General features: G+C 42.9%; 1 protein-coding gene across 1 annotated transcript in view; it reads right to left on the bottom strand.

The window, feature by feature from the left end:
* Positions 1-21,064, bottom strand: part of ASCC3 (activating signal cointegrator 1 complex subunit 3) — a 216,758-nt gene extending 195,694 nt beyond the window's left edge. Inside the window, exons 1-4 of the mRNA XM_082216596.1 lie at positions 20,902-21,064; positions 15,047-15,197; positions 12,457-12,607; positions 8,804-9,387 (exon numbers count right to left, since the gene is read on the bottom strand). Coding sequence (XP_082072722.1) covers positions 8,804-9,387; positions 12,457-12,607; positions 15,047-15,136 — 825 coding nt within the window. The 5' untranslated portion in view covers positions 15,137-15,197; positions 20,902-21,064. The remainder of the gene's footprint in view (positions 1-8,803; positions 9,388-12,456; positions 12,608-15,046; positions 15,198-20,901) is intronic.
* Between the last annotated feature and the right edge of the window lie 1,131 nt (positions 21,065-22,195).

Genomic DNA, 22,195 nt, shown 5'->3' with positions numbered 1-22,195 from the left:
CATCGCCTGTACACTGAACACCATTGGATATTATTCCTTCCATGGCATATGAAAATCACCTTACTGGCCATAGGCAGATGTCTAGATCAGGAAAAGCCAATTCAGCAGCCGCCATATGCTATTCAGACTTCCAGCTTCCATCTGCCCTAGCCAGCGTGGTCAAGCGCCAAATGTAACATCTGGAGGGTGCTACATTGGCTATCCCTCATCTAGAGCAACTGTATTTTATATAAGAAAATATATCAGGATCCAAAGCACAGCATGCTCAAAAAAATCTTTGAGCTTTTATTTTTCAAACAGCAACCAGCAAGCCACTTTTGAGACCCTGGGGGCTTTAAAAAGCAGCTTCTCATCATATGGCAGGAAAGCCTGCTTGGGGGGGGGGAGACAAGGAGAAGTGTACCTAAAGCAGATCTTTGGATCTCAGCCACTGTATCTGCATCCATTTTCATCAGTTCTAGCAAAGCACTAAAAGACTAAAATTCCCAACCCCATTTGCTACTAAGTAACGTGTGGAGATCTGCCAGTTGATATAGGTCTTATATGGCCACATGTGAGATGGGAAGGTGTGGTGGGATGCTACATGAGGAAGACAACACAAAACAGGGTCCAGAATAAGTGCTGCATTTCCAGACTCAGTCATATGTGCCAAAGGATTTCTACGCACGACTGAACTTGTAAACATAGCAACTGTAAAAGGTATGTCCTACTAGAAGCTTTAAGATTACATGACACATGTCGGCATCCTACACTGCCAATTCCAACCTGTTTGTGTAAGGTTGTTTGAACCGCAAGATGATCACATGCTCCTTAGACATGTGAGATGTGTGGACCCCTGTCAACTTTGCCAGCAGATATAACATACCATAGCTGTACTTGTGACACTTTCCAACAGTGAACTATTAAAACCATTAAGGACCACCCCATTAGATCTCCCATGCATCTTCAACAAATGAATGAAAATACCAAAAGGAGACACTTCATGTCTGAGGGGGAAAGCTCTACTTCTTTTCGGTCCACACAAGTCAACAATGAAACTGAAGTCGAGAGTAGCTTTCTGAAGGATTGTGATTATGTTGAACTATGTTGTTACTGTGAGGAGGAATTAAAGTGAGGAGGAATTAAAGAACCTTTTCATGAGGGTAAAAGAGGAGAGCGCAAAATATGGTCTGAAGCTCAACATCAAAAAATAAAGATCATGGCCACTCCTAGCAAATAGAAGGGGAAGAAATGGAGGCAGTGAGAGATTTTACTTTCTTGGGCTCCATGATCACTGCAGATGGTGACAGCAGCCACGAAATTAAAAGACGCCTGCTTCTTGGGAGAAAAGCAATGACAAACCTAGACAGCACCTTAAAAAGCAGAGACATCACCTTGCCAACAAAGGTCCGTATAGTTAAAGCTATGGTTTTTCCAGTAATGATGTATGGAAATGAGAGCTGGACCATAAAGAAGTCTGATCGCCGAATAATTGATGCTTTTGAATTATGGTGCTGGAGGAGACTCTTGAGAGTCCCGTGGACTGCAAGAAGATCAAACCTATCCATTCTTAAGGAAATCAGCCCTAAATGCTCACTGGAGGGACAGATCCTGAAGCTGAAGCTCCAATACTTTGGCCACCTCATGAGAAGAGAAGACTCCCTGGAAAAGGCCCTGATGTTGGGAAAGATGGAGGGCACAAGGAGAAGGGGACGACAGAGGACAAGATGGTTGGAAAGTGTTCTCGAAGCTACCAGCATGAGTTTGACCAAACTGCGGGAGGCAATGGAAGACAGGAGTGCCTGGTGTGCTCTGGTCCATGGGGTCATGAAGAGTCGGACACGACTAAACGACTAAACGACGATGACGATGTTGTTACTGATATCAACACACTCCAGTTCAACAGTGCATGTGCACCAAAACTGAAGTAAAATGGATAAAACGAAGCATAGCCTTCATTGCACAGATTATTAATAGATACTTTTTCCTCCACAAAAAACAAAACAAAACTCAGTTTTGCTATTAATATTAACTTTTGGTGACTTACAGATATAGGTTATAAACTTTAAAAAATCTTCTACTTATCTTTGCAAAAAAATGTCATTTTTCAAGACCCTAATTTTAGTGTCAGTTTTGTTATAAATGTCACCACCACCATTTCAGAAGAAACCAATTGATTATATAGTGGATCAGAAGCTTTGCTCATGGTAGGACAAAAAGCAGCTGCAATACGAATGCTCCAAGTAAACCTTTGGTTCTGTTTCAACTAGGAAGAAAGGCAGCAGCTGGAAGGCATTTGGGAACATTGCATGTTGATTCATCTAGAGGGAGAGAAAGGGCACCAGCTAATATCTAGAAACTAAGCTTTGGATGCTATTGGAGAGCAGCTTGCCAGCAGGGAGCAGAGGTGGGCTGCAGAGTAAGATTTGGAAGCATCTGCTCTGGGACAATTAAAACCCAATTTCCCCACTGTTATAAACAACAGCGCATGCTAGATTTTCATACATTTTTCTGATATTAGAAAAAAACACTGTACATAGGCATGTATTAAAACAATTTGCATTCTATGTAATGTAAATAAATGATACATTCCTACCAGAATACATTTCTTTACTTGATGATGTTGATCTACATTAACCCTAATTCCAGAAGCTTAGAATGCTAAATGTAAATTGTAAAGCAGATTAAAAGTAGATTAAAGTGAAAAACAGCCATGGAGCACTGAAATGAGTTTTGCCCATCTCTCTGTGCTCTTTATGAACCCCCTTCCTCCTGCAACAGACTCCAACCTACACTTCCTCCTGGCCTTGCCTGCTAGCTCTCAGGGGTAATCAAATTCAAATGTGTGATCTCTTCCTAAAATGAAAAGGCAAGGAGACATCTTTAAAGGCCCATTGGGCTGTTAAGTCTGGAACTTGGCCCCATCAGTCTCAGAAGAAGGGTATGTAATATGGAGAATCTGTTAATACACAAACTTCCCTATAGAAGATCTAGCTCAAGCCTGGTGGCCTCAAGGTGTTTTGCACCACCATCAGCAAATGACAGTGGTAGTCCAAAACATTTGGAAGTAGCTCCATAATTCTCCACCTAAATTAGCCAACTGGCAACAAACATTGCCACAACCACACTAGATTCTACAGATGGACATGATCTCTTTGTAGCCATGCAGTAAAATACACAATATATTTCTATCTACACCTAGGCATTCATTAGCATCCCATCTTTACTGTACGGTGGCATGACTTTTTAGCTATTGTTACTTACTGAGAATGTCCTCATTAGCATTCTTGTACTTGAGTTTGCTCCCAGAGTCCACTCCTAAGTCAATGAAAGATTACCCTATGAAATCTAAAGACAGGTTAAAGGTAAAGGTAAAGGGACCCCTGACCATTAGGTCCAGTCGCGGACGACTCTGGGGTTGCGATGCTCATCTCGCTTTATGGGCCGAGGGAGCCGGCATACAGCTTCCGGGTCATGTAGCCAGCATGACTAAGCCGCTTCTGGAGAACCAGAGCAGTGCACGGAAACGCCGTTTACCTTCCCGCCGGAGTGGTAGCTATTCATCTACTTGCACTTTGATGTGCTTTCGAACTGCTAGGTTGTCAGGAGCTGGGACCGAGCAACGGGAGCTCACCCCATTGCGGGGATTCGAACCGCCGACCTTCTGATCAGCAAGCCCTAGGTTCTGTGGTTTAACCCACAGCACCACCCGCGTCCCAGCTACCTTTAACAGGACTATAAATTACTATGAGGCTTTTGCCCTGTGCTTTTCTTTTTTTAAAAAACAAACATTATGTAGATATCATTGCCGTAAATCTGTATTTATTTGAGTTTTCAATCTTCCCTATCCTCGATGGTGTGATGAAAGAACACAAAAAAGAAAACAAAAGCATTTAAAACTCTTGAAACAGATTGAGTTGGCTGCAAAATAAGTGAGTCATGACCAAGCATGACTAACATGTTCTCAATCCAAACCACAGTTCCAATTAAGAACTCATCAACTTAATGAGATTAGTAGAGAATACCCCCAATAAAGCATGAATCTTTATTAAGCATGAATCTCTTAAGAATCTTCTTATCACATCTATTCAATGGACCACGATTCATCCCATCTGCAACAGGAAAAGAAAGTGGCCTAACAAAGTTCTTGTAAACAGCAATGTGATACTCTCTATGCCAACACACTATATCCAATTATCAGCAACACATCTTGAATGAACATTCTTCCCCCATCCCCAAAAAGTCCCACCCCAGCAAATAAATCTATCTGTAGTAAAATCAGTACACTATTTAGGCAGTAATTCAGAAGATATTTATCCATGAAGATGTTCTGGTTCTTCAGTTTATCTGAAAAACAGAGTAATTTATCGCAACAAGGCAAGGAAACTTAAAAGAATTCAATTTATTCCCTTTAGTGCTCCATATACAAAACAGCCCATAGATCTCATTTGGGTTTAAACCTTTAGGTCTGTGAAAAATATGTCTGACAAAAATCTGTGCCCGTGAAACACACTTTCTCTGCACATGCACATTAAGCTTAAAATGGCAAAGAACTGCAAAGCAGCTCAAACACTTCAAAGGGGAAAAAAATCTAATAATAAAAGTACCTGAAACTATTAAGAGAGGCACCAATAAACAAAAACGGAGAAATCACATGTAGATACAGCCCACTATTTTTAAAGTAGACATTAGTTACATTCAACCGTAGCAGCTGGAGCACCAGTTCCCAAACTTTTTTTGGACACCCTCCCCCATGAGTCCCATAAACTCAGGGGTCAGCAAGGTTTACCTTGCCTGGACCAGTTAACTGCAGTGGAGATCCCTCTGTGGGCTGGATTGTGAGCGCATGCGCCCGCAATTTCCAGTGTCTGTGCAGACACGATTTCCGGCATCAGTGTCTGCGCAGACACAATTTTCATCGTCTGTGCATGCGCAGACGCAATTTCCGACACCACGGAAGAGAGTCCCAGTGCCACACTACACCGGTTTAGCGCACCAAGCGGGCGTCTTGGTTCTGGGGCAGCTCATGGGCTGCTTAAATGACTCCCATGGGCCTTAGGTTGCCCACCCCTGCATAAACTCATCCCAAGCGCTCTCTACCCTACTCAATAAAAAGCATTACTCAAATTAGCAGTTTGCATGACCCACCAAGAAAGACAATAGCACAATAATATTCAAAACAGTAACAATTAATTGTGCATTTATTCAAAATTCAATTTGAACCAAATCATGCTCTGCATAGACCCACTAAAACAAACAAACTTAACTTGTCCACTGATTTCTGCATGTCTATTTCTGAGTTAGCCAGATATAACCCAACCTAGACAATTTTACGAAAAAGGCTAGGTACCAAAATCGTGTTGCACAAAGGTCACCATGTTTATATACAATCGTTGTTAGCTGATGGTGCAAATTTCTCTGGTTAATTTCAGTAACAAATGAGATTCTGGCATACTAAAAAGACATGTGACCCAAAAGTTTCCAGATATATAAAGCTAAATAAATAAATAAAACTAATGCTCTTATATCTCAATAATTTCAGTGAAAAATTAGTATACTCAATTTTGGGCAGGACAGAAGCCATGATTGTTTATACTATATCTACTGTGGTGGTACAAAGTTCCATTGTCCTAGGCAAAATACAGATACAAAACGAGGATGTTTTCTGTTTATAGTATTTGTAAGCTCAACTTGGCAAACCAAACAAATGTTGTAGAAACAGCAGGATACAGAAATTAAATCGAGAGGAAACAATTATACAACATTCAACAGTGAAAGAGACAACCCCAGCTTATGTATGGATGCCATCACAGTAAGGGAAGTTCTGGCAGCGTGCTGTCTCCCAGCATGAGGGCAAAATATGAAGGTGTTTTCAGCCACTTAAAGTAAGCAAGTACTTGGAAACTCTACTGGATATCAACACAACAGGAAAGATAGCAAAAGCCAAGAAAGGGCTTAAAAGCTGTTTGTGCTTAATACTGTCAAGAATGGGTAGCTAGTGGAGGATTCCCAGAAGGTCAGTCACACTGTAAAGCAGAGATAGCCAACATGGTGCCCTCCAAATGTGGCTGCGTTCCAACTCTAATCAGTCCTAGCTAGCATGGCTAATGGTTAGGGATGGTGGATTTATTCTCCAATAACATCTGGAGGTGCCGCATTAGCTAGCCTGCTGGAGGAGTTATAATGCATCTTGAAGCAGCAGCAGCAGCAAATAAGATGGGATCCACTAAGAATGAACAGAAAAGATGAGAGGAGCCCCTTCACGTGTGAAAAGCTATTCAACATGATTTCTTCTTACAAGGAAAAAGTGAGCGCCAAGTTACATGCAGCACCAAATCATATGTAATCTTTCCCTGGGGACTTTGAAAACACCCCCCCCCCACAATGTTATTCCATAAACTGATTTAGCAAAAAGCAACCGGACCAGAGGGAGGGGGGAATGTCGGGGTGATTTTCAGCAATTGAAGAAAGAAAAACACAGGGGAAAGGGTTTTTAAGCTCCTCACCCTGCCATAAGTGTTCCGAGACACATTGTGGCAATCTCTTTGACTGCAGTTTGGGACACAAACACACCCTCACAGGACAACACTACAAGCAACATGCATATTACAAGTACAGTGGTACCTCGGGTTACATATGCTTCAGGTTACATACGCTTCAGGTTACAGACTCTGCTAACCCAGAAATAGTGCTTCAGGTTAAGAATTTTGCTTCAGGATGAGAACAGAAATCGTGCTCTGGTGGCGTGGCAGCAGCAGGAAGCCCCATTAGCTAAAGTGGTGCTTCAGGTTAAGAACAGTTTCAGGTTAAGTACGGACCTCTGGAATGAATTAAATAGTTAATCCGAGGTACCACTGTAGTCTGGTACCAAGAGCAGATACAGAAGGAAATAAAGATTTGAAAGAAGTTTTTTATTTTTGAATGGAATTCTTTTACCAGTATGTTAACGAGTTCCAGCAGAGGGAGCTATGGTAACATGCCTGTAATTTGGAAAGGAACCAATTCAATGAAAGGAAGTACGGTAACAGAATGGTGGGAGACTCCAATTCAAACTACACATCCCCAAACCACATATGTCACCCTCAAGGTCCTAGAGGGTTTAGGAAAGTGCATTTGAAATCAGACGGCACATTCCTAAAAACATAAAGACCACTGACAAAACAAAGCAATTAAATACATTAGTAGCAAAAGATTGTCTAGACCAGGATTCCTCAACCTCGGCCCTCCAGATGTTTTTTGGCCTACAACTCCCATGATTCCTAGCTAGCAGAACCAGTGGTTAGGGATGATGGGAATTGTAGTCTTAAAACATCTGGAGGGCTGAGGTTGAGGAAGCCTGGTCTAGACTCTAGAGAGGTGGTCTGGACCCTTGAATGACAAGGGAGTCACCTATATGTTTTGGGGTCTGAAGGGCAGTCACAGACAAGCAACAAGACCTTGGGGTCATAGTGGACAGCTCAATGAAGCTGTCAACCCAATGCGCTGTAGCTGTGTAAAAGGCAAATTCCATGCTAAGGACCATTAGGAAAGCAACCAAGAATAAAACTGCCAATATTATAATGCCATTCTACGAAACTATGGTGCAACTGCAGTTGGAATACTGTGTACAGTTCTGATCTGAAAGCGTATTGCAGAGCTGGGAAAGGTTCAGAAAAGGGCAGCTGAAATGATCAATGGGACAGAGCAACACCCCTGTGTGGAAAGGCTACAGCATTGGGGACTTTTTAGTTTATAGAAAAGGTGAGTAAGAGGCAGCATGACAGAAATGTATAAAATAACGCACGGCATGCAGAAAGTGGAGAGAGAAACCTTCTCCCTCTAGAACTTGTGGCCATCCAATGAAGCTGGAAGTGGAACTCGCTCTCACGGGAGGCCGTGATGGCCACCAATTGGGTGGCTTTAAAAGAGAATTGGAAAAATTTATGCAGCACAAGGCGACCAGTGGCTTCTTCCCAATGACTATGCTTTGCTTCCATTGTTGGAGGCAGTAGGCTTCCTGAAGAGTGTGGATTTGATATCCCGCTTTATCACTACCCGAAGGAGTCTCAAAGCGGCTAACATTCTCCTTTCCCTTCCTCCCCCACAACACTCTGTGAGGTGAGTGGGGCTGAGAGACTTCAGAGAAGTGTGACTAGCCCAAGGTCACCCAGCAGCTGCATGTGGAGGAGCGGAGACACCAACCCGGTTCACCAGATTACGAGTCTATTGCTCTTAACCACTACACCACACTGGCTCTCTCTCTTGGAAACCACAGGAGGGTTTTCACTCAAGTCTTGCCTGTGAGCTTCCCATAGGCATCTGGTTGGCCACTGTGAGAACAGGGGGCTTGATGAGATGGACCACTGGCCTGATCCAGCCGGCTTTTCTGTTCTCTATTTCCCTACTATCTCTCATGAGGCATCCTGTTCTTTACAAAAGAATCAAAAGGGAAACAGCACACAAAACCCAGTTTCTAGGTGTTGGTTTGAAATGCAATTTTTCTCAAAACACAGTAAACCCCCGTTTCATATATTTCCCCATTACAGCTATTGTAAGAAGCTGAAGTACTGCCACTTCACAGCAAGTCAGCAGAAAATTACCCCCGGGATTATTCTCAGACCACTTTACAAAGGAGTGGCTTCAAGAAGCAGCAAGCTGTTTCCATATTGTTTTCTCTGACTCTCCCACCTCAGGCCATTCCCAAGGATTTCCTGAGCATCGGGCCAGGCATATGGGGATGGGGAGAACAGATGCAGCGGTAGCATGAGGGGGCACTACTTAAGCACGCTCTGGTTCCAAGCCACTGACACTTAAGGTAATAACGAAAACATTATGCATACCGTACCTCATTCTGAAGCTCATCGCCACTTTTATGCGAAGCTAGCATCTCATACAAAGTGCAGCAAAGATCCTCCGTTGTTGGGACTCCAGGGGTTTCTTTTAGTGATTCACTCAGGTACTTTCCAACCTCACACCACAGAAAAGAATCATCCACTTTGTCCAATGACTTCATGCCAGAGCTTTCATCATAGCCATTTGGGAAACGTTCCAAATGATTATTTAGAAATTTCTTAAAGTCCAAGCTAATACCTTTCTGTTCATCCATTTCCCCGTTTAGTGGCAGTTCTTCAAAGTGATCCAAATCATACATGTCAAAGGAAAACGCAATGTTTTTACCAAAACACAGTTTCCTGTCATCATTTTTGTCTTCTGTCATCTGCAGAAGGCCAGCTAGCTGATCTTCTGTGAAATGAGAAGCAATCCGATAGGTGGCTTCGCAGGCTTCTGTCGCAGAGGATGAGGGAAAGGGCCCAAACATCTGCTTGATGGCTTTCGTTTCCTCATGACCAACACACTCCTTTGTGTGAAATGTTTTAAAAAGGAAAACAGCACCACTTTCAATGGCTTCTTGACCATTCTCAGATCCCACTGTTCACAGAAAAGAAACCCAGTAAAGGTTATAAATACCTACAGTTTAAACCAGCTACCTTATGCAACCACCATATTTGAATGATTCTTGTGACAATCAGGTAAGGGACACAAAGCAAGAATATAAATTGAAGAATAAAACTCTTTTGAAGAACTAAAGTCCTAGGAATTTGACAAATAACAATGATATTCCATTAGATCCAGTCTACACTTTATACAGAGCTACTAAGCTGCAGCTAATAAGCAGAGCTACTAAGCTGCGAGTATGCATGTATGTGAAGGTTTGAGATGGATGGGGTGGTTAGGTGGAGAAGGGACATAGTTTTGTAATGCTGCCCTCATTTAAAGCTTCCTGCATGTAATAAACTAGAACAGTGCAAGAAGGCTAGCCTAGCCATCTCCCTAATGTGCTAGGATAATCACATGTAGGTACCACTTTACATAAGAACAGCACCATGCCTCCTACTAATGCTTTTCTAAATGTCTAAGAGATGCTGCTGCGGGTGAATTTCTGTGTTTTTTCCTTAGGATATAGGCAAGGATGAGTTCCCCCTTTAAGCTAGAATCCCAAAATGCAATTTAGACACTAGAGTCATGAGTTTTATCACTTACCTCCCATCCTTTCAGTTAATGAAGATGACTTCTCTTTCCTATACCAAGGGCTTTGGGTAGTAACTTCAGTTTTCACCCATCCTCTTCCTTGCCTGGTTGTAGCTGATTTTCAGCCCCAGACCAGAATCTGTCACCTTTCTCCGCACCAAACACTCCCCAATTTGCAAATATAATCTCAATGTGCTTCAATAACTTAAAGAGGAGATGGGGGAATGAGAAGCTCTACAGCAATGGCTTGACACCATTTCCCCTCAGCACCAGGTAGCACGGCCAATAGCCAGGAATGATGGGAGCTGAAGTCCTGCAACATGTACAGGGCAACATCTACAGGGAGTTGCACATGGCCAGAAACAGCAGAGCCTTGACCTAAGTGAGATATGCAATTCCCAGGATATCCTCCCAACCTTACCACCCATACTTCAGCAGATAAGATATGCAGTCTGCTTTGCTGAAACGGCAATGAATGGGAGCCACAACAATTTTTCAGCACAGGCTTAACATAAGCTCACAAACTTCAAATAATAAATCCATTTTCATCCTTTTGACATTCTTTGTACTACCTTTATTTTATGAGACTGAAAGTGGGACATCAAGGACACCATCAATGATCTGAATTAATGTTAAGATGTTCTACTGGACAGGTAATATTAGCTACACAAGTCTGAAGTTATACATTTAACACTTCTATATAGTGTTACATCCTACAGGCCCTTTTTATGGTTCAGAAGTGATCCTCCTCTAGCCTGGCTCATGTTACCCAAAGCAGTCAGGCCAGCTGTGAAGGATGTGATTCAGTTACCCCAAAAAGGTAGCTCGTTTCCAAGCAAACACTGGATTACTTTATAGACTACACAGGCTTGCTGTCAGCAGGGAACCTGGTTGCCGCTGGCAACTAGATTTGGCCAAGGTGACCCAGACATTCCCTCTTGCAACCAGGTGAAGCAGAAACCCCAATTTAAAAGATTCCCTAGCAACACAAGTCAAACTCTTTAAAAAAAAACACCATTCAGTATGATCACTTCAACACTTCAAAACCTTAGCACTCAGCTTCTCCATTGGTATCTTTTTGGTACACAATCAGGACCCAGTAAGTTAAGAGTAGATGGTCCATGCTCAGAGTTTGGCCTTTAATTTACTTTTCCTTTCCCAGATGCAGAGTGCTAAAGTGAAGTCTATATGCATTGATCTAGAAGATTCATATCCCAATTTTTGATCAAATTATTCTCAAACTTTCTTAGATGAGATTTTAATAATGTGTGTGCACAACACACAGGAAAAGCCACACAATCCAGCAAACCTTAGTCCCAGCCCAGTATGCTTCCCCTCAGCCCTGTGGTCCAAGGGCAACAGACAGTAGGAACAGAGTGTTCTTTCTGGCTGGGAGACGGGTGGAAAGAAAGCTTTGTGTATTTACAGAAGCAGCTGAGGTATGCTGGTGCCTCACTATCAAATTACTTTGCAATGATTTTGAAGACTATGCAAGATTGCTTACATTAAAGGTATTAGTGGGGAAAATAAGGCACTTTATTAATACTTGAAGATCAAATATTATATCACATACTATTGGGGTGAATTCTGCCAGTAAACATCTCTTGCATTAGAAGCAGAAAGAAAGGAAAGAGGATATAATGGATGTGCCATGGCCTGCACTGTTAGGTGCAGCAATTATGAAGCGGCCGGGGTGGGGGGAGGTTGTGTGCCTTGTGCCTTTGTTCAGTTAGTCTGTAAAAGGGAAAACAGTGATGATTATAGGCATCATGGTGCCTGTGGCTTTTCTAAAGGTACCTATCTGGTATTACACCGAAGTGGGGAGATATTTGGGGTATTAAAACTGTAATCCCAGAACTGAGTTTTTTAAAGGTGTTCACTCCAAAATTTCAGATTAGAGATCCGCCCCCCCAAAAAGGTGGTTTTTAAAATGCAAGGATAATAAGATAACAACTTTTGAGGACTCATCTGCAAAGCTAGCCTAATTTCATACCGTTAATATCCTACAAATGAGTACCATATTTTTCACTCTATAAGACGCACCCGACCATAAGATGCACCTAGTTTTTAGAGGAGGTAAACAAGCAGCAAGAAAGAAATGCAAAGCCTCTTGAGCGAAGAGGCAGGAGTGCTCCAGCTGCGCTCAAGAGGCTTTGCGTGGCTATCCCTGAAGCCAGGAGAACAAGAGGGATCGGTGCACACCAATCCCTCTTGCTCTCCTGGCTTCAGCGATAGCTGCACAGCCTGCATTCACTCCATAAGATGCACACACATTTCCCCTTACTTTTTAGGAGGAGAAAAGTGTGTCTTATAGAGTGAAAAATACGGTAATTGTGGATATGCACAGGAAAACAGGCTTGTGGATGATTAGGAGCCTTTTAAATGTTGCGGCCTTTTGTTCTGCAAGACTAGACTACAGTGTGGCTCAGTCATCTACAAATACTATCCCACTTCTAAATTACCACTTACCTATTTGTTTGGAAGCTTGTAGTATTGTCTTTAAATCTTCAAGTATGGATTGTTTGTTTTCCTTGGCTGAATTTTCATCAACAAAGCTAACTATTTTCTTCCAGGTAAGACCAGAGTTCAGTTGCTCTTCTTGCAATTTGGTTCTTTTATTCTGAAGATATATATATAACACAAGAAGTCAGAAAGGTTCATTTTCTTTGAAAAAAGGTATTCTATATGGTAAGAAAAGGAATGTTTTCAAATACTTCCAAACGCTATCTACCTATTGCTTAACAGAGCTGAAAGTTCCAAATGCTAGCACATTATTCATGTGTTAAAAATGATTACTTTTAAAACAACACATAAAAATCTAGTGATGAAATTGCATGCTCGAATCTCACACTGTTCTATTAGTCATTTCAGCATTCATCACTCTTTAGCCATTCCTTTAAACTTGACTGGGAGGAGGGAGGAGGCAAGGAGAGTAGCTGTTACCAGGCAGAGTTTAAAGCAGTGATGGCCAAACTTGGCCCTCCAGGTGTTTTGGGACTACAACTCCCTAGCTAACAGGATCAGTGGTCAGGGATAATGGGAATTGTAGTCCCAAAACAGCTGGAGGACCAAGTTTGGCCATCACTGGTTTAAAGCACTAGTAAGATACGAGCTTTGGGAGTAGCTTTAACTCTGAACCACTCTTCACTTATGGCTCTATGAATCTGAGTTCTAACCATAGTTAAGGAGTAGGTCTGTGTTCAACATATTGCTAAGTGATGGGCTAATTTTATCCAAGGATTATAGAATTATAAATTATAGATTAACCCTGGCTAGCGAGTATAGTTTTAATTGTTGTTTATAAACCATAGTTAAGCTGAAGGGCCAGGTTTGGAAAATCAACTTTAGCTAATGATTAACTAAATCATGGCTTATAAACCATGCCAATCTCTAATGATTGACAATGGGATTCATGAATCATCTTCTATCTAAAATTTGACTTCTCCCTATTTTCCCCCCTGCCCAATCTTCCCCTTCCCCAAACCCCTCTCTGATTTGGGAAAATATGAAATACAACTGACTGATCCATCCTATACCATTTCCCCCCTTTTTCAAAAGGACCCCACTGGAGAATGTAAACAATTCTCCTTCTCCATCACTGATACCACCCTTCATTCCAGCAGCCAATCACAGTCCCTTTTTGAGATTCTTTCCATTCTCATGCAGTTTGGGGGGGGGGGCTGCTATTGCCATAAAAAACAGGCACCTAAAAAAAGCTGCACAGATTATTATTAAATAGAGCTAGTATTCCAACTCTTCTTTGAGAGCCATCAGAAGATTATTTAAGAAAAAATGCATTAAAGTGCTGTACAGTATGTTCCTTAAATTTATGCTATATTAGTTGTTGCTGATGCTTGTTTCAGTGAATGGATTCTCTTTTAATGGTTCATTTAGTAGTGCACTTACACAATTTCAAATGACATGAAAAGAGAGGGCCAAATTGATGCTCTAGTTATAGTGATGAAAGAATGGAATAGAGGTAAGATTAGAGGAGTTACTCTGGGCTTATAGCGACATGACGGAAATCAGAATCAGCTCTGAAGTGCTTGGGTAGGTGTATGCGTAGGCGTAGATGGCATCTCAGTATCAAATTGCCAGATGCCAATTTGTTTCTTTTCAATTTACTTTGAACAGAAGATGCCATTGGCTGGCAATGACTATTTGTGCTGTTTTGCCTTTTGTTTCAGGAGTGTCTGCTATTGGCTAAAAGTTTTAGCTTTTCACTTTCTACAGAGATCAGCAGCTCTATCGCCATAGCCCATTAAAAACAAAGCAAAAGGATTACAGTGGTACCTCTGGATGCAAGCGGGATCCGTTCTGGAGCCCTGTTCGCATCCTGAAGCAAACGCAACCCGTGTCTGCGAGTCTGCAATGCGCAGGTCGCGATTTGCCACTTCCACGCATGCACATGATGTCATTTTGAGCATCTGCGCATGCGGCAAAACCCAGAAGTAATGCGCTTCGTTACTTTCGGGTCGCCACAGAGCGCAACCCGAAAAGGCTTAATCTGAAGCGACTTCAACCCAAGGTATGACTTTATTTTCTCATGTATGCCCAGTGATGTGGGTTTCCCAGAAAGTTTTGTCTGTTTCAACCTGCCACTTCACTCATGAGCCTGGTAAGACCTCAGATCTCATGGCATCCCCCATGGTCTGCCTAATTTGGCCTAGGAGCTAGACGTTATACTTGCCTGCACTACAGATTACTGGTTGGCCAGTGACAAACTGAAGGTCAGAACTAACCCATAGAATGTCACACACTGGTATGTCCACAGATGCTAGGAATGGAAAACTGTAGAAAAATATTGCACGCACATACAACTGTGTGACATTAAAATGACTTTTCGAAGTTACAAAATTTATGGCACTACTGCATCCCTTCAGAGCTCTATCCTCTCCTGTGTGAGCTTTATAAAAAGATTAATGGTGTTTTTTTTGGGGGGGGGAATAAATAAAGCACATAATCTGAGGCAAAGCTGTTGACAAAATGACTGAATATAATAAGCAACTAAAAACATTAAAATAATTCTCAATATTTAAGTTTTGAACAAATAAATTACCGTTAAGTCAGCAGATTCTTCACTGTAATCATCTTGTTTAGTGACATTTGAAAAGGAGCGCAGGGCTCCTGTTAGGCGAGGAAGGGCCATTTATTACCCATTCAGTGATCCATATGATGAGACATTAAATTCATCTCCAACAGGTAAACCTAAAAAAGAACATCAAAATCACAGTTAAGTTTTGCCAGTGCTTTGGGAACTTCTCAGTTTAAGTAAATAAACTATTTTATGCAAACAAATGGATGTACACTCAGAGCCTCTGTCTATAACCTATGAAAATTCTTGAAGAATAGGTGAGATCCCTACAGACTGGAGACAGGCAAATGTTGTCCCCATCTTAGAACTGTACAATCATAGAATCATAGAGTTGGAAGGTACCCTGAGGATCATTTAGTCTAAACCCCTACAACACAGAAATATGCAGCTGTCCCATACCAGGGATTGAACCTGTGACCTTGGCATTACCAGCACCATGCTCTAACCAACTGAGCTATCCAAAAGATATCTTCAAAAGTGGGGGGAAAGAAAACCCAGGTCACCAACTAGTCACCTTGACATCGATAGCAGGAAAGGTCCTAGAGCACATAATTAAACAGTCGGTCTGTGAGCACTTAGAAAAGCATGCTGTGATTATTACAACCCAGCATAGTTTCTCGAAAGAAGTAATGTCGCATGAATCTCATGTGAAAAGAATCTAGGGGTCTTGGTAGATAGACCACAAGCTGCATCAATAGAAGTATAGTGTCTTGATCAAGGGAAATAATACTATTGCTCTATTTTCCCTTGGTCAGACCATACCTGGGGCTCTATGTCCAGTTCTGGGTACCACAATTTAAGAAGGATGTTGACAAGCTAAACCGTGTGCAAAGGAGGGCAGCCAAGATGATCAAGGGTCTGGAAACGGAGCCTTATGAGGAGCGGTTGAGGGAAGCGGATATGTTTGGCCTGGAAAAGAGGAGACTGAGATGAGATATGATAGCCATCTCAAATATCTAAAGGGCTGTCACATGAAAGATGGAGAAAACCTGTTTTCTCCTGCTCCAAAGGGTAGAACCCAGACCGATGGCTTCAAGTGACAAGAAAGGAGATTCCAACTAAACATCCAGAAGAACTTTCTGACAATAAGAGCTTTTTAACAGTGGAATAGACTCCCTTGGAGGGTGATAGATTCCCCTCCCTTGGAGGTTTTCAAGCAGAGGTTGGATTACCATCTGCCATGGTTGCACTGCAGGGGGCTGGACTAGATGATCTTCGGGATCCCTTCCAACTCTGCAATTCTGTGTATAGGATTGTACTTCATCTTAAACCAGCAGGCAAGAACTTTAGCAAAAAGAAATAGCTTTAAATTATTTGATGAAATAATATAACACAAGGAGCATTATAAACTTATTATAAATTGATAAATTCATTTTCACTAATTAACAGATAAAGCATACGTACATGCACTGAGTAGGCAAATAACATCAGGAATTTTATGGTACAGCAGCAGCTAAGTCATACTGTGCCAATGACTGAATACATTTCCTTAGGCTCCAATTGTATTCATATTTACCGGGGAGTAAGTCCCATTGAACTCAATGGGGGTGACTGCCAAGTAGATATTAAAGGACTACATTATTAACATCTGATTTATTACGTGGGAATGATAAGTCTATCCCCAAAAATCAACACATGTACACAGACTTAGAATACCATCTGTATTTTTGACAGAGAATAGCCACAACTGATACCCCACCAAATTTCAAGCTGTAAAAGTTATTTTACACTTGGTATATAATCTATAAAATGGAAATCATATGGACACAGCAGCCTTAGATACTCCAGTAGAGAAGGTTTTAGTAGTGAATGATGAGGTGCTGTGGCAAAGCCAACCTGATGCTGCCTTTACATTGTACATGCACCACAATGAGCTCCTGCTGCCTTGGCCCTCCCCTTCTCAGAAAGCCCCAGCAACCTGCTGTGTTGAGGAGCAGGAAACACAATGGAGAACCGCATTCTCCACCACCTTACCAACCATTCCTAGAAGGTTCCAAAGTCTAAGACAGGTATAGGCAAACTCGGCCCTCCAGATGTTTTGGGACTACAACTCCCATCATCCCTCACCACTGGTCCTGTTAGCTAGGGATGATGGGAGTTGTAGTCCCAAAACACCTGGTGGGCCGAGTTTACCTATGCCTGGTTTAGGATCACAAAATGCACACAACATTGTATACTTGGTAGCAACTTAGCATAACATTGGCTCCCTGCCAACTGCAGTTTGTAAACTGAGATCCAGGCTAAGGAATATGCACTTCCCTCATTGTCTGGTGCATTTTTCCCATTTCCCTCCAACCATATTCAGCATTAAACATGATTCAGCTTTACAGTTTCACCTGTACAAATCATGGTTAACACTAACCAGGTTGTTCCTTAACCATTTGAAAATATGTTTCACTGCCCAGTGTAACTTGTTTGAGTGTTATCATAGTCAGCTTTGGGGCAGATGTAATACTGAACTGTAATTATGGCTAATGAGGGGATAGAGATTTGCACCAGATGGAAGAACAGAGTTAAGTATGTGTTCCCAAGGTTGGCTCTGAATTTGTAAAATACACAAAGCCAACATTACATCTTCACCAGGTCAATCATGGAAAGGAAATGTCAATGATTTAAGACATGCTGATTTTGTATGCATAAATACATACAGGACTGCATTAACTCAGAAGAGATGTGGTGCCACAAAGGGCTACAGGAGCAAGGAAAGTCACCTCTCATTGCCCTTCCACCAGTGGAAGCCTCCCATGAACAAAACTCTACTCATGGAATACTCCAACCACCAGGAGCAAACTGAAGATCCACATTAAAATATCTTTTCCTTAAAAGAAATTGTTGAAACAAGCAACTGGAAGACTTCAGCACCCGGCAAATTGAAAAGGCTTAAATTCTTCAAGCAAGACTTTAGCAAGCCAAGTGAGTAGGGAACAAGACCTGCTTCATGTCATCATCTCCAAAGCAAATCAAATAGCTGTGCTCTCGAGTAGGAATAAAAGTAGTAGGAATAAAACCTGCATACACATACCTAAGGCCAGTCACCAAGAACTTCCCAGGTTCCTGTCTCCTCTCTCCTGGGCATGTCATTCTCTCTTATCATTGCAATTTTCAAAGCCATAGAGAACATAAAACTCTTTTAGCTACTCTGCTAACTGAAGAGCTTTTCTCATACTTTCTTATGGCCTTGGATCATGCAGTACTGGATCACCCACTTATAGTCAAGAGACTTTTAATGCTCCTGCAGAAGAGCACATTCTTTACACCAACAATTAATTTTCCATTTTGGGGACTACTTCCTACCTAGGATTTTTCCAGCCTTTGCAAAACTTACACAGAAGAGATTTTAGTTAGACGGATAACATGTGGACATGATGCTGTTATCAAGTCCTTTTGTTCCACCTTCATTTGTCAAGTCTTATTTGGTCCAAAAGCTCTCTGGATGGAAACAGAAGTACCACTTGCTTTACTCAGCTGTCAAGTATGGAGAGAACGTTTTTCCTATCCTCAGAAAATTTTAATGGAACTTCACTACACAACCAGTTGAGTGTCTATTTATGGTAGAATAAGCTGGAAACCAAAACAACTTCAACAAGAAATCAAAAGATTAAAGCAGCACATACCTTTCTTACTGATATTAATAATAGCTTCTCTTGCAAAATAACACTAATGTCTGCAAAACGCCCAAAATCTACTTATTAGTTATCTTTCACCCACTATGTTTGCCTTGTTTTCATCTTACTATAAACAACGGAACCAAAAGACTATTTATTTTATTCCTACTTAACCTAATTTGTATACAGTGGTACCTCAGGTTAAGAACTTAATTCGTTCTGGAGGTCTGTTTTTAACCTGAAACTGTTCTTAACCTGAGGTACCACTTTAGCTAATGGGGTCTCCTGCTGCTGCTGCGCCACTGGAGCACGATTTCTGTTGTCATCCTGAAGCAAGGTTCTTAACCCGAGGTACTATTTCTGGGTTACTGGAGTCTGTAACCTGAAGCGTCTGTAACCTGAAGTGTCTGTAACCCAAGTTTACCCAAAATGTAAAATATACATTAAAATGCAAGATTCAGCAGCAAGTGTGACCAGTTTATCAGAAAAGACTACAATTAAAAAGCAAATAGGCATAATACTAGCCTTAAAAGGAAAAGGTAAAGGTACCCCTGACCGTTAGGTCCAGTCGCGGACTCTGGGGTTGCGCGCTCATCTCACTCTATAGGCCAAGGGAGCCCGCGTCTGTCCACAGATAGCTTCCGGGTCATGTGGCCAGCATTTTGGCGAACCAGAGTAGTGCACGGAAAAGCTGTTTACCTTCCCGCAGGAGCAGTACCTATTTATCTACTTGCACTTTGATGTGCTTTCGAACTGCTAGATGGGCAGGAGCTGGGACCGAGCAATGGGAGCTCACTCCGTCACGGGGATTCGAATTGCCAACCCTCTGATTGGCAACCCTTGACTCAGTGGTTTAGACCACAGCACTTTACATATTCTTAATATAGGCAGCTGCCTTATACCAGGTTAGACTATTTTACAACTAACCCAGTGTGATCTACTCAGACTGGGAGGTTCTTGCCAGTGTCACTGGTAAAGATCTTTGCCGTCACCTGCCCGATCCATTTAACTAGAAATGCCCTGGGGCATGTAAAGTGTGTGTTCTGCCACTGATGTACCTCTGAGCCTCCCCAGATTATATAATCGGAAGTATTGAGAACACGTTTTATGTAGCCTGAGTAAGAAATATACCAAAGGTGACCAGTCTTCATTGGCTTGATGGCCACATTCACTCTGGGGCTGCATGTCAGCAGTGGGTGTGGTCAAAAGTGGAAATGGCCACCCACCCTCTTGCACACCTTTAAACACACAAGGGTACAAAACCAATTCCCCACCTTTTCAGCTGATCCATGCAGATGAACTAACTGAGAAGCAGCAATCTGTGTGGAATGGGACTATTTCTCCACTTAGCAAATAATCAATGTGATGCACAGGGAGGAAGTGATGTTTAGCTCTCTGCTGACTCGTGTGCTGTATCTACTTTTTTGTTCTAAAACCACTGCCAAAATCAGTGGGGTGGGGTGGAAACTGCGTGGAGATGCATTAGATTAGAACTTTATATAGCACCTATGGTGAGGGTAGTACTATTAAAATGCACTATTTGGCTCAAGGCCATCTACTTTGACTTAGTCACTGGGAGCCTGAATGGGGATGGGGAAAAGTAGCAAGTCATGACGTCTTTTTCCAAATATCCACCTATCCGCAAGTAGGAAGCCCGGGGCTCTCGCAGGCAGCCCGATTTAAGAGACGTCAGGCTCAGTTTTCCTTTAACTTGCAATGCCAGTCGCTTACCCCCCCCCCCAGCGGTGACAAAAGCGGTCCCTTGCTTACTTGTTGATCTGCCCCGTTACCCAATGGACTTTACTCCCAAACGGCCACGAACAGGACCAGAGAGAACTGGGAGGTTTGCCTGCAATAATAAACACGACCGGGACCGAGAGGCAACCGTCACACCGAAGTGTCCCTAGACCAAAGTCGCACCCGAGTAAACGGGCGCGCAGGGCTGGGCTATAAAAGGCTGCGATCCCCGTCCTCTTCCTCGGGAGCGTGGGCCGCTGAATCCCGTGGCTACAAAAAGGGAGGGAAGCCACGAGAAGCGAGGGACGGGCCGGAGACTGTCGCTGCCTGGCTCCGATCCCGGCGGGAAGCCCTGCCCTGGGGGCGTCGGGGGCTCAGCAGGGCTGAGTCTTTCTCTCTCCCTCACACGGAGGGCGCCTGCTGCTCAGCCCCCAGACGAGAAGCGGCTCCGTCCGGCGGCAGCTGCTGCCCGGCTTACCTTCTTCGCTTTGCTGCCACGCCGCTTCTCTCCCATGGAGGGCCGGCACTTACTATTTCGACCCAGCCGCTTCCGGGTTCCTCTCCTCGCGCAGCCGCGTTCCTCCCCTTCCGCCGGTTTTGCCGGCTGCGCCGAGGGGCGCCGCGCCGCGTGCGGAAAGCGCGGTGACGGCGGCGCGGCGCTTCGGCCGAGGCGTCAGCCAATGAACGTCCCCTCGCTATGGAAGGCTCCGCCCCCTCTCCCCAAGACTTCGACGTGCGCAAACCGCCCTCGGAGAATCCGACTTTCTCTTTCGTTTCCTGATGCGCCCCGGAGCTGAAGGCCAAATCTGCTGCCGGCAGGAAGAGGGGAGGGGAAATCCTGGTTCCGCCTCTGCTTGCGGGATAATAGTGGCAGCTGCCTATGTATAGGGAACAAGCGAAATTCAGAACTGTGGCCGAGCTGCTTCCCAGTTGGCAACCGCACGTTCTGCGTGCAGAAGATCCCATGTTCAATTTCTGGCATCTCCGGGTGGGCGGGGTATAAATAATAAATTATTATTAATTATTATACTAAGGTTGGGAATGACTCGTGTCTGAAACCCTGGATAGATGCTGTCGGTCAGACAATGCTGAGCTAAATGGAACAGTGAATGGTTTGACTCGGTCTAAGGCACCTTATTGCAAAGAGTCGTTGGCAATAAGTTTTTGTTTTGTTTTTAAAGCACCCAAAAACTTTAAATACAGATTAAATAGGGGGAAGTGGGGATCCGGGCTGCCGTTTTGATGCTAATGACATTGTGTTGACACTGCAAAAAAGTCTGTGACTCCACAATGAGCAGGCATCTGGAAGCAGAGAGAGAGAATGATTCTCTGAAACATCTTTCATATCAATCAGGAACTGGAGTAGAAGATGGAATTTTCCACTTTTTAATGTCAATTTCATTACATTGATTATAAAGGCCTGTCATGTGGGTTTACCTATTTAGGAAAAGGTATAACTTGGATTTCTTGACTCTGGTGACTTTGACACATTTCAGGACATTCTTTGAAACATTCCAGCTGTGCATAGATCTGCAGAGCAAGTCAAGCCGTTTGACCAATGGATTTGAGCATAGTATTGTGACCAGAGATTGTAATTAATAAACTTCCTTAAATGCCTTAAGGCTTTTCTCCCTTCATACACTCTGCATGACATCAAAGTTTGCGTCTTAAGTCTATATGTTCTAATTTTAAAGAGAAAAAACTCTTTGATTCCACCACCACCCAACATAGCTAGTTTGGTGCTACCCTATGTTTACTATACTTGTCTTTC

The sequence above is a fragment of the Podarcis vaucheri genome (genome assembly GCF_965113315.1).
Source record: "Podarcis vaucheri genome assembly, chromosome: 3".
NCBI lineage: Eukaryota > Metazoa > Chordata > Lepidosauria > Squamata > Lacertidae > Podarcis > Podarcis vaucheri.
This window is presented reverse-complemented; position numbering and strand designations above follow the sequence as displayed.